The following is an 11,449-nucleotide window of genomic DNA, read 5'->3' on the forward strand; positions in this document are numbered from 1 at the left end:
AGGATTTATTATCTATTTCCTTTAAGGAGGGTGTAAAGTTGTTCTAACAGTTTCCGTTACAGGGTACCAACTGGCCGCTCCTCCCTAACAGTCTGTTTTGTTGCGTTAGTTTCTTTTTTTGTCTTCGTTTTTGACCCCACTTTTTAGGAGAGGAACTGCTTGAATGAAGGAGAAAGGAGTCCTGGGGAGCGATCTCTGAAGCTTCTTACTCTGTCCTCATTAGCCACCTGAGAATGGGTTGAGGACAGAAGTAGGACAGAAGGTCCCTGGTAGCTGGAGGAGGGGAAAGTCAGGGGGATCCCCCACTTTATTCACACCCAGGACGCAGGGTGCCGCTGCTGGCTACAGAAACCCCAAGAAGGCTTTTCTTTCTACTTAGAGAACATCTATTGTATGCCAGGGTCTGTGCTGAGCTGTTGTTGCCTGACAGCAGGGAGAGTGCTGCTCTGGCTTCTGTGAAGAGGCCGCGGGACAGCCCCCGACTCCAAGAGCCTCGGCACACATCAGGAACTCAGTAGATGTCTGCGGGACGGAACTGGGGCAAGAGCACGAACTCTGAGACAGCAGCCCCAGCAAACTAACTGAAGGCGGGGGCGGGGGACTGAGGAGAGTGAAGTGCCAGAGAGAACTCTTCAGGTGTCACTAAGGAAGGAAGACACCCAGACAGAAGGGCGCGGAGCTGTGGGGCTTTGCGGTCCCCGCCCCGCTCGCCCGAAGTCAACATGGCCGCCGCGAAGCGGGGCGGGGCAGCTCCGAGTCCGGGCAGGAGCGGGGCGGGGCCGCCGTCGGCGGAGTCACTGCGCAGGCGCAGGCAGCTCGGGGCCCGGATGGAAGAGCTGCTGTTCGGGCCTTCTCTGGGAGATCGCGATGGGCCGGCACTGAGGAGCTGGCGGCAGCTTGGGAGCCCGGGAGTTATTTGGAGGTGGGGGGTGGGGTGAGGGGGGGCAGTTGTCAAAAGGAGGCCGAGCGAAATGAGGCGGAGGCTGCGCTGTAGCAGGGAGCCCCGCCCCTCCGCCATAGAGGCCTCCCGATGCCGCCTCTTCCTTTACAGCCTGCCGCCCTCCCCCGCCTTCCGGCCCTATGCCGAGCCGGGCCCTATCGGCCCCCTTGGGAGTAACCCCTAAGCCCCTCTTGGGGGATGAGGTGCCTGATCCCCACTTGGGGCGGTGTCCGAAAGGAACACAGTCTTCGGACCCGACTGGGCTGGCAGAAGGCGGCACCTGGCTCGCGACGACCCCCGAGGCCTCTGGCTTTTAGGACTGGTCAGAGCGACTTCACCCATAGAGAATGTTAGTCTTGCCCAAAGGGTCCAGAGCTCCAGTTCAGGCCTCCCCAAATTCTCAGCCCTACGCTACCCAGTAAGAGCACGCGCTGTCATTGGATAAGTACAGGACTCAGGAGTTGGGGAGACCTGGTCTGTAATCCTGGTTCTGAAAGAGCACATTCCCTTTGGCCGCGGTGAGGGCTTGTGGAAGATCGTGAGGTTTGGCGGGGAGGGGAGAAACATTCTCTTTAAATATAAATATAGCCTTCGGTGTGTCATTTGACCCCAATGAGCCTCAGTTTCCACATCCATAAAATGGCGGTGGTAATTACACTGGCCTCACAGGGTCTAATGAGGTCTCTGATAGAGACTGTGGAGGTTTGTATTAGTCACCTCTATGGGGCATATTTATCTCACGGGAAAGTACACCAAAAGTAGTTGCTCTCTAAGTGTCCCGCCAGTTCTGGTTGTTGGAAAGTGAGGTCGGCAACCAGCTGAGAGGGAGAACTCACTGGCTTTGTTTTGTTTTTACTTGTTTTACCTGTAAGCTAAGTGTAGGCTTCAAGTCTCCTGTGGTCGCTGGGGCTAGAGCTTGGCTCTGGAGAGAGGAAGAATGAAAGCCTGGTGAAGAGGCAGAGGTGGGTTAAGTGCTTTTCTGTTTCCAACTTTTCTTCTGCATGTGGGTGGCAAATGACTTAAGGGAGTAAGTGAATTCACCCTAGGATAGAGAACTAAAGGCCATATGAGGGTGGCCCCGCCTGTTTCTACAGTTCTCGATTCAGCGTGTCAGATGTTGGAAGTGAAGGGTAGATTCACAAACTACCGCTTGCTCTCTGGGGTTTTCAAAAGCTTGCCTTTGAACTGAATTTCGATGAGCAAACCGGTGTGGCGTCGGTGGCCTCTCCCTTCCTCTAGGCCTCCTGGTGATGCAGTAAGCGGCTAGCGCCCCCTTGTGCCAAGAACTGAGTACTGTTGCTATTGGCCAATCTTGCTACCTTCCTGGAGAAATTTTATTTTCTTGCAGCTTCAATGACTTTGTCGTCTTCGCTCTTAACCTGAGAAATGATGGGAGGAGTACTTGAAACAGTCATTTCATATCCACAGCCAATGAACTGGTGCTGCTATATCCTGTTCTTGCCTCTTCCACTCAATCAGAACGGGCTTAAAATGCCTGTTTGTAATGCTAGGCCCTGCGGGTAGTTGGGAGCAAGATAGACAAATCCCCTGTTCTCACAAGCAAGTGAAATAAGCAACAACAATAAAGAGGACAAGGCAGAGTCCAATGAGAGCATATCATATAGCCTAGTGAGGGTCGGTGAAGAAGTACAGAAACAAATGATAACTAAAGGTTTGATGGGTAGTAGCCAGATAAAAGAGAAGACTCTTCCAGTTCTCCCTGTTAATTTACCAGTTTAAATATTTTTCCCTTTAGGGATAGTTCTTCACCCCCAATCGATGAGCTACCTCTGACGCCCTTGCCCACCCTTCTGACTTCTCAGACTGGTGTTTGAATGTTCTGTAGGAGCCATTGCTACTTCTTTTAGCCCAATAGTTGAAAAAAAAGTGCTGTAAAGTGCATTCCTTGCCCCAGAATGGCTTCACAATTGTTTATACATTGCTGCCATTCCAACAAAGAGATGGGAAATAACAGTTTTCCCCATCCTTAGTAGTCAACTCTGTCTTCCTCCTAAGTTTGTTTTAGCAATGGGAGCTGGCTGAAGTCCTGCTGAGTGGTGGTTTTCTTTTCCTTCTCCACTTAATTTAACAGACCAGCTGAACACACATCACAGAGCTAAGCTAGACTGTGTAGCCATTATGGTCTTCCAGTTCAGTTCTATGCCCCATTTTGGGGACTCTGAGCTGGGACCTAGTTTATTATTCTGGGCAGGAGGGAAAAGGCACACACCAAATAATAGCAACCGCAATATAGATTTGGTAGTACTTCTTCACACTTTAGTCCATTTCACCGTGACAGTTTTGTGAGACAGGCAAAACAGTCTGATCCTGTTTTACACATAAAGAACTGAGGCTCAGAAGGACTAAATGAGAACCTGTAAGCAGCAAAGCCAGGACTTGAACCCAGGTCTTTAGTTCCTGCACAGTGACACTCAACAGGCTTTTAAAGATTTTCTGTGAGCTTAGCTTTCCAGCTTCATGCCTGTTTATGTGGAACTTTCCTGATAAGAATTCAATGCTTCAGAGTAACACCAAGTGGTCCCATCTGCCTTCAGGATGCTTTTCCCTCATCTGGGCAGTTAGGTGGCTTTGTTTGCCATAGGAATGCTGAAAGGGACTTGCCATGAAGAATGCTTTCAAGAACTTGCTTTTGGCCCATATGTATGACATGACACACATCCTCCTTGGGTTTTGGAGTTTAGAAGCCTGAGGGGGCTCAATCCGGGCAGCAACAGCCCTGAATTCCTCGTGGTGAGAGGATGTGGCCCCTGGACCCATCCCGGAAAGAGGTGCTGAGGTTTGCAGTCTGCTGCCGTGTCCTGACTCTGGTGCTGCAGGTCAGTCTGATCTTTTGTCCTGAACATGTCATTGCCTTGTGACTGGGCTAGGTGCTAAGAATAGTCCTTATCTCCTTTCTACCTCCCAAATGTGCCCCTCCATGTGATTGGAACCATAGAGACCTAAAAAGAGTTTTATAGCTGAAAAGTGGACCGGACTCTTGGAAATGGTCTGTTAATCCCTTATTTTACACGTGAAGCAGCAGAGGCCTAGAAAGGTTAAATGGCTTCCGTAAAGCCACAAAGCAAGTTAGAGTAGGGCCAGAATCAGACCCCAGATACTCCTGAGCCAGTGGTATTTTCAACAGACCATGATGTTAGGTAACCAGAAATGTATTTAGGGTGTGACAGCTCAAGGCCTTGCCCTGGGTCCCCTTACCAGGAGACTGAACACTACATCTGTCAGTTGAGTGGGAGAGAGGTGACTGTCCTGAGATAATCTGTGTATTTTTGTTTAGTCCTCAGTGTCTCCTCCCCTTCCCTGACATGTCTCCCCTTGCTGCCTCACTCACACACAACCCTCCGAATGCATTTTCCCTATTACAACTCCCTTTCTACTCCAAGGCTGCCCTTGGTAATATATTTTAATCAAATTGCATGTTTATTTAAGTTATGTCCAGTGCCTAGCACTGTGCCTGGTGCTCAGTAGGTCCTTAGTATGTGTTGTTGGATATATGTCAACACTCTAGGGATGTTAATGTTAGCATAATTATGTCTGCCTTTTATCATAAGCACCAGTCACTGTGAAGCTCATAGCTGGTTCCTTTATGGAAACCTTTCCTCTCTCCTACTGTATGAGGCATAGTAGGCTCTGCTGGGTCCCAGGTTTAGTTAAAAGTGTCTTCAACTTGGAGACTAGGGCTGTTATCTGTGACTGTCACTCCTGTCCCACTTGTTTTCACTGTTTCGTGAGGCCTAATAAAGAAACTGAACAAAAAGAGAAAGTGCCTTAAAAATGGGGTTATACATGTAAGAACTTACTCACTATGTAAGAACTTGTTCACCATGTAAGAACTTGTTCGTTATGCTTCAGAAGATTGGAGACTGTTGAGAATTAGACTTGGGGTTGATAAATGATTGTGTATTGAGTCCCCTACACAGAATTTTATTGTTGTTAACAACCATTTGATCAATAAATATGAGAGTTGCCCTCTAAAAAAAAAAAAAAAAAAAAAAAAAATTAGGGTTATACTCCTTTTGCCATGCTGGGGAAACTGAACTTGATGATAGCTTTGAACCAGCGTCAGCTGAGGTGATAGGCCGAACCAATGGAACAATGCTGTGAATTGGCATCTAGAATAGAGAACCAGGACAGTTGGATTCTAATTGAGATAGTGATTTGGAATCAAGTTTCCTCTAGACTGTTTACTCAACCACCGAAATTTATTAAGTGCCTACTCTGTTCGAGTACTGCGCTAGATGGTAAAGTATTAAAGGTCATGATCTCTTTTTCTCTTAAATAGCCGACACTCTGATGAGGCAGAAGATATTTAACAATAATGCTATTTCATTGTCGCTCCTTCTCCCAGCAACCCCTTCCAGCTTTAAAGTTTATGCCATCAGATTATAAACCCAGTTACCCTTCATTGTTGCTGTCATCTCTGTTAGTGACAGCTCATTCTTCCTCATTCCTTGAAAATTTTAGCTCCTGATTCACTATTGCTCTTTCCAGAATTACTGTTGATTTTTTGGTAGTTTTAATATTAATAAAGCTGATGCATCTGACAACTATGTCCTGTCTTTCCAGTTCACTCCCTTCACTACCCCAGTTCTGGCGGTTCTTCCACCCCACTGGGTCTATAATCCGTTGATTCTACCACTGTTTCACTGTCCCTCATCCACCTTCTGGCTTCAGCTCCCCTTAACCCAGCTTATAGTCCATGGTCCACCGTGCCTACATGCACAACTCTCTTGCTCCCTCCTCCCTATGTCTTATTCACAAGACAGAAGGCCAACCTTGGTTAAATTCAGTTCTCTGCCTACTCCATACCCACCAAACACACAACTGTATTAACTAGTCTCTTTCTATACAAGATCATTAACCCAAGTAAGTCCTCAGTGCTACCTGGCAATCTTAGTCTTTCCCTGGTCCATTCACCCTCCATTCTCTCAAATTTTTCTGCACATGAGAATCACCTGGGGGGATTTTTGAAACTCCCTGAATGATTTCAGTGAATAGCCTATTTTGAGAACCAGGGTCATGACTTATTTTACTTGGTTTCCTCTTCACTCAGGTCTCTAACACCTTTTCCCCAACTTGCTTTCCTGAGTGAAAACTCAGAAAAAGAGCAGCAATCAGAAGCAACTTTCTGCATGCTCCCAACATCATCAGCCTATCTACATTTGCACCTCTGTGCCTTTACAGCTCAGGGTTGGATGAACTGTCTGTCCTCCTCTCTAAGGCTGGCTTCTCCACCTGTGTAGCAGATCCTATCTTTTGCCTCCTCCAGCATTTCTCCCCTCTCCTGAATACTCAGTGGTATCCTTCCTACTTCATTGTTCCCATGGGCAAATACTTATTGCCCACCTTGAAAAAAGAAAACACAGTAAGATTTCCCTTGACCCCAAATTGTCATTCACCAACTACCCCCTCTCTCTGCTCCCCTTCACAGCAAAACTCCTCCAAATAGTTGTATGCACTCTCTCCCTTCTCCCCTTCTCTGTTGAATCTAGTCGGGGTAGTTTTTCTCCTTCATTCCACTGAAATAGCTCTGTCAAAGACACCAGTGACCTTGAAATTGCTAAATCCAGTGGTCAGTTTTCAGTCTTCATCTTACCTGACCTGTTAGCATCTATTAGTTGGTCACTCCTTTGTGTCACTTGATTCCAAATCACTATGCTCTTCTGGTTTTCCTCCTGCCTCGCTGACCATCCCTTCTTTATCTTCATTGCTGGATCCTTACTCTCTTTTTAAACCTCTAAATGTTGACACATCCAGGGCCCAGTCCTCAGATTTCTTCTTTTCCTGTCTGCACTTCCTCCCTTGGTGATCTCATCTAATCTCATGCCTTTAAATACCACCCATGTGCCTCTTTGACTGCCAGATTTATATCTCCAGCTTTGATCACTCTCCTGACCCTCAGACTGATATATCTCACTGCCTCATTGACCTCTGCACTGGAATGTCCAACTCAGACTCAGCTGGTCCAAAACTGAACCCTCGATTCTCCCCCAACAAGTCTGTTATTCCTCATTTTATGAAATGGTAATTCTTTTTTCCAGTTGGCTCAATCAAAATCCTAGTTCTCTTTCATCCCACAGGCTCTCTTCAATGCCGTCATTCCAGATCATCATGCAGAAGCCTTCTCTCCTCCTCGCCTCACCCCCTCGGGCTCTGTGGACCAACTTGTGGAAGGTCTCCTGGGTGGCCTGTCTCACTGGGATGCTGAACACTTCCTGTTCATTGCTGAGCATGGCTATCTGTATGAACACAACTTCGCCTTCTTGCCTGGTTTTCCCCTGGCCCTGTTGGTGGGGACTAAACTGCTGAGACCCCTGCAGGGGTTACTGAACCTACGGAGTTGCCTGTTAATCTCAGTAGCATTGCTCAATTCGTTGTTCTCCGTGCTGGCCGCAGTTGCACTTCATGACCTGGGCTGTCTGGTTTTGCACTGTCCCCGCCAGGCCTTTTACGGAGCACTGCTCTTCTGCCTCAGCCCTGCCAACATCTTCCTGGCAGCTGGTTACTCAGAAGCTTTGTTTGCCCTCCTAACATTCAGCGCCATGGGGCAGCTGGAAAGGGGCCGAAGCTGGACTAGTGCACTCCTCTTTGCCCTTGCCACTGGTGTACGCTCCAATGGGCTGGTCAGTGTTGGCTTCCTCGTGCATTCTCAGTGCCAAGGCATCTTCTCTTCTGTCATGGTGCTGAATCCTCTGAGACAGCTCTTGAAGCTGATGGGCTCTGTGTTCCTTTCAGTGATCACACTTGGCCTCCCCTTTGCCCTCTTTCAGTATTATGCCTATACCCAGTTCTGTCTGCCGGACTCAGCCCACCCCATCCCTAAGCCCTTGCTGCAGTTAGCCTTAGACAAGGGCTACCGGATTGCAGAAGGAAATGAGCCACCTTGGTGCTCCTGGAAAATTCCCCTTATATACAGCTATATCCAGGATGTCTACTGGAATGTTGGCTTTTTGAGATACTATGAGCTCAAGCAGGTGCCCAATTTTCTACTGGCTGCACCAGTGGCTATACTGGTTGTCTGGGCAACTTGGACATATGTGACTACTCACCCTTGGTTCTGCCTTACACTTGGGATGCGAAGGAGCAAGAACAGTAAGACCCTAGAGAAGCCTGATCCTGGATTCCTCAGTCCTCGGGTGTTTGTGTACCAGGTGCATGCTGCAGTGCTGCTGCTGTTCGGTTGTCTGTGCATGCATGTGCAGGTGAGGTGGGCTCCTGGCTAGGATAAGGCTGTGGATATAGACAGAACCCCTTGACTGGGGACTGGGAAGACAGCTAACTTTCCTGTTTGAATGACCTGTATCTAATTTATTCATTCATTATCTGTTTGGGGGTCTTTTTGCCAGACCCTGGGTCAGACCACTAGGAATAGAACATGAGTGAGATTGTTGCCCTAGTGGGACTCATGGTAGAAATAGAGAGACAGATAAAACTATAAGACAGTGGGATAGAAGGGGAGTTGCTCTTTTGAGGCTAAGTATTATAAAAGCACAAAGGAAAACATAGCTAACTGACTAAAGGGGCTGAGGAGGGTGTCATATTTAGGCTGGGTTCTGATGAGTAAAAAGTAATCCCATTTAAGAAGCAAAAGAGGAACGTTCTGGGCCAGCCAATGGAAGGGCATGTGCAAAGACTTGAGAATTGTGAAAGGTCCTGATTTGACTGAGATGTAGAGATAAGCACAGAGGATATCTTTGGGACCTTCCCTAATATACCAAGAATATCTGCTTGCATGTTTATTTTTCAAGGTACTCTTAAGCTGGTATTCAGTTTTCAGAGGTGTTTTCTTGTGCAGTGGCGGGGATAAAGAGGGATGGGAAAGGTTTGATCATACATCTGATTTTTGTGTTCCCATCTATGGCCCCAGTTTTAACATAACCCCAAGAAAGTCTTTTTGTCTCCATCATGGCCACTCCTTAGCAGTTTCTGCCTCTTGGAGGGGCACACTGGCTGTCTGTAAAGTTCTCTGAGCTATGTAAGGCACAGGAGAAATAGGAAGTAGCATTTTGTGTTTGTAGCTGGATCAGTTAGTAGAGTGATTGCCAGCAGAGCTCATAGAGTTTCCAAGTTAGATGAGGCAGGCCATGTAGAGACTGGCTCTGAATTCCCCTAGGAGAGAGAATATTGAACCACAGGATCCCCTGCCCTCTTTCCCTCTGCTTTCTGGATCCATCTCAGGTTCTCAAAGCCCCATATCACAGACTAGAGTTTAGAGTTCAGGTCCTGGTCTAAAATTGGACCCCATAGGGCTTTTAGTATTGATTGGCTCATTATCATGGTAATTAGTCTGTAACTATGTTTATTTGTAACATGAGGTCACTCAGCTAGTGTCACACAAAGCTTTATAAGGCACATCCTAAGGTCTGCTGATTTTTTTCTTCCAGTGTAGTGCATTTCTAGTTACAGGGCTATAGTTCACCCAGCAGCAAGGGAGCCCCAGGCTGGTCCAGTATGAAGCACTGGCATTCCAATAAATGTGTGAGTTTTCCTCCCTCTTACGATTTCCAGGTTCTCACCAGGTTTTTGGGCTCCTCCACTCCTGTTGTATACTGGTTTCCAGCTCATTTGCTTCAGGATCAAGAACCACAGCTGAGATCCCTAGAGACTGTGCCTTGGAAGTCTCCTGGAGGGGACTCTGTACCAGAACAAAAGGGCCCCAGAAATTCTCTCATGATGCTTTTGTACAACTGGAAAACTTGTTCTCTAGTCACACGATGCATTCTAGGCTACTTTCTGACCTACTGGCTCCTGGGATTACTCCTGCATTGCAACTTCCTGCCTTGGACATGACCAGAGTCTCAGGGGACAGGCTTGAAGCAGACTTAAGCAGGGGTCTGAAAGTGCAGATACACCCCAGGGTGCCTGTGCTGCCCTGGGGTCCTTACTCTGTCCATTAGAACCTCTTTTTCTTGGAAGGTTGGTTAGGAATGACAGAAGTGTGAATCACTATAAAGAGATGCTTCTGGTCCTGGCTGTGGCAAACTTTGGTTGTAACTAGGTTTCGTAAGAAATTTTATTCCAAGTCTGAAGTACACCTCGATCTGTCTCACCAACCAAGCATAACAAAACAACCACTGACTCACACATAAATTTAAATGTAAATTCTTTAAATCTCATCAAAGGCCCCAGCTGACGGGCTGGTGATAGTGCCCACGTGACAGCAGAGGCCTGAGTAGTGTAGCAGGCAGCAAGTGAAGTGGGACCATCTTTTCAAAATGGAATATTGTTTTTGATCATTTTTTTCATGATTTGTTCATGTCGTTACATGAAAAGGCTTACCAAGAAATGCAAATTGAACAACTTCCCATTACATGTGTGACAAATTACCTTTTAAAAATAATACAAGTTGAGAAAGTGATGTTGAGAACATTGCATGATTAGGCAGGTGACCTGCATTCTAGTCCTCTCAGTAAAACTCCACTTACCAGCTGTTTGACCTTGGGAGAGTTTTCAGAGCCTTAGTTGTCTTTTCTGAAACTAGGGGAAATGATACTACCCCTCCGGGGCAGAGGGGAAATAAACCATATAATCTCTTGTATGTGCCTTTCTGCTTTAAGATCTTAAGAGCTGCCTTAAAAGATGAATCTTCCAGTCTAAACATTTGCATGAAGGCTCAAATGTGATTTTAGGAGAAAATAGACAATTCTGCTTTCAGCACTTAGAAGAAACTCTCCGCTTCCTCTGGTCCAACTCTGAGGAGTAACTTAATTGCCTTTTTCTTTGAGGGAAAGCAGTGACACCTGGTAAATATGGCTCCTTGTCCTATGCAAGTAATTCTGCACCAGGCAACTAAATGGTCAAGGCAGTGACTGGTTTTCCTGCCCAGGTACCTGTGCTTGCTTGATTGGGAGACATGGATTAGAGGAGCCAAGCTGGCAGCATGAACTTATAATTGAATGAAATGGTATCTTCCTGACCTCATTTGGTTATAAGCCCATCACTACAATAGCAGTAAAATCATTGACCCCTGCTGAGCTATTTCTGCTCATTCTTTGAGCCAGGTAAGAGGCTGTGCGTAATCACCACTCATTTCACGTTTGAACCAAAAATTAAGAAAAGCAGAAACTTTAAAATAAGTGGCTAATTATAAGCAGCTTCTTGAGAGCCCTGAGAGTTGGACTTTTAACACACTTCCTCTGACCATGACAGAAAGCTCAACTTGCCAGCTGAGCAAGGGAAGCTCCTGGCTGAGCCCCAGCACCCTCTGTTGGAGCTTCTAGTCAGCCTGGCCAATAACTATTTTCCATCCATTGCCCCAGTTTTAGCAGAGCTGAGAGAATTTGGTCCAGAGTCAAATGCTTCTGAAAATGCACACACAGAGCAGGGCAACCCTCTGTGCCTTCTGCCAAGACACGAGAGTGCCCTTCTTGGCAAAAGATGATCACCCCTGCCCTAGAGTCCCTCCAGTTGGCAGAAACCGTTCCCTCCCTCCGTACCAACAGCTGCAAATCCAGGGACTTCCACCCTGTGAGTTGAGGTCTAATTTCAGTC

The 11,449-nt window shown here is 47.0% G+C and overlaps 1 protein-coding gene across 4 annotated transcripts; it reads left to right on the top strand.

Annotated features, from left to right (window-relative positions):
• The first annotated feature begins 236 nt into the window (after nucleotides 1-236).
• On the top strand, nucleotides 237-10,496 carry PIGV (phosphatidylinositol glycan anchor biosynthesis class V). Of its 4 annotated transcripts, none has more exons than XM_036914871.2 (5): nucleotides 237-922; nucleotides 1,813-1,902; nucleotides 3,643-3,777; nucleotides 7,039-8,160; nucleotides 9,467-10,496. In XM_036914871.2, exons 3-5 carry the CDS (start codon nucleotides 3,700-3,702, stop codon nucleotides 9,746-9,748), a joined length of 1,482 nt encoding a protein of 493 aa, XP_036770766.2. In that variant the 5' UTR covers nucleotides 237-922; nucleotides 1,813-1,902; nucleotides 3,643-3,699; the 3' UTR covers nucleotides 9,749-10,496. The 4 variants fall into 4 exon arrangements, with proteins under 4 accessions (XP_036770766.2, XP_057355862.1, XP_036770767.2 ...); XM_057499879.1 differs by lacking the exon at nucleotides 237-922 and adding an exon at nucleotides 933-1,358; XM_036914872.2 differs by lacking the exon at nucleotides 237-922 and adding an exon at nucleotides 933-1,289.
• Nucleotides 10,497-11,449: the final 953 nt, after the last annotated feature.

This window comes from Manis pentadactyla, chromosome 4, assembly GCF_030020395.1.
Source record: "Manis pentadactyla isolate mManPen7 chromosome 4, mManPen7.hap1, whole genome shotgun sequence".
NCBI classification, from domain to species: Eukaryota; Metazoa; Chordata; class Mammalia; order Pholidota; family Manidae; genus Manis; species Manis pentadactyla.

What these genes read in the sequence shown, in the direction of transcription:
- PIGV (XM_036914871.2), top strand. Translation starts at nt 3,700, where the DNA reads ATGTGGCCCCTGGACCCATCCCGGAAAGAGGTGCTGAGGTTTGCAGTC. An exon ending in TCCTGACTCTGGTGCTGCAG is followed by an intron (nt 3,778 to 7,038) that starts GTCAGTCTGATC and finishes TTCATCCCACAG; the next exon opens with GCTCTCTTCAATGCCGTCAT. An exon ending in GTCTGTGCATGCATGTGCAG is followed by an intron (nt 8,161 to 9,466) that starts GTGAGGTGGGCT and finishes TACGATTTCCAG; the next exon opens with GTTCTCACCAGGTTTTTGGG.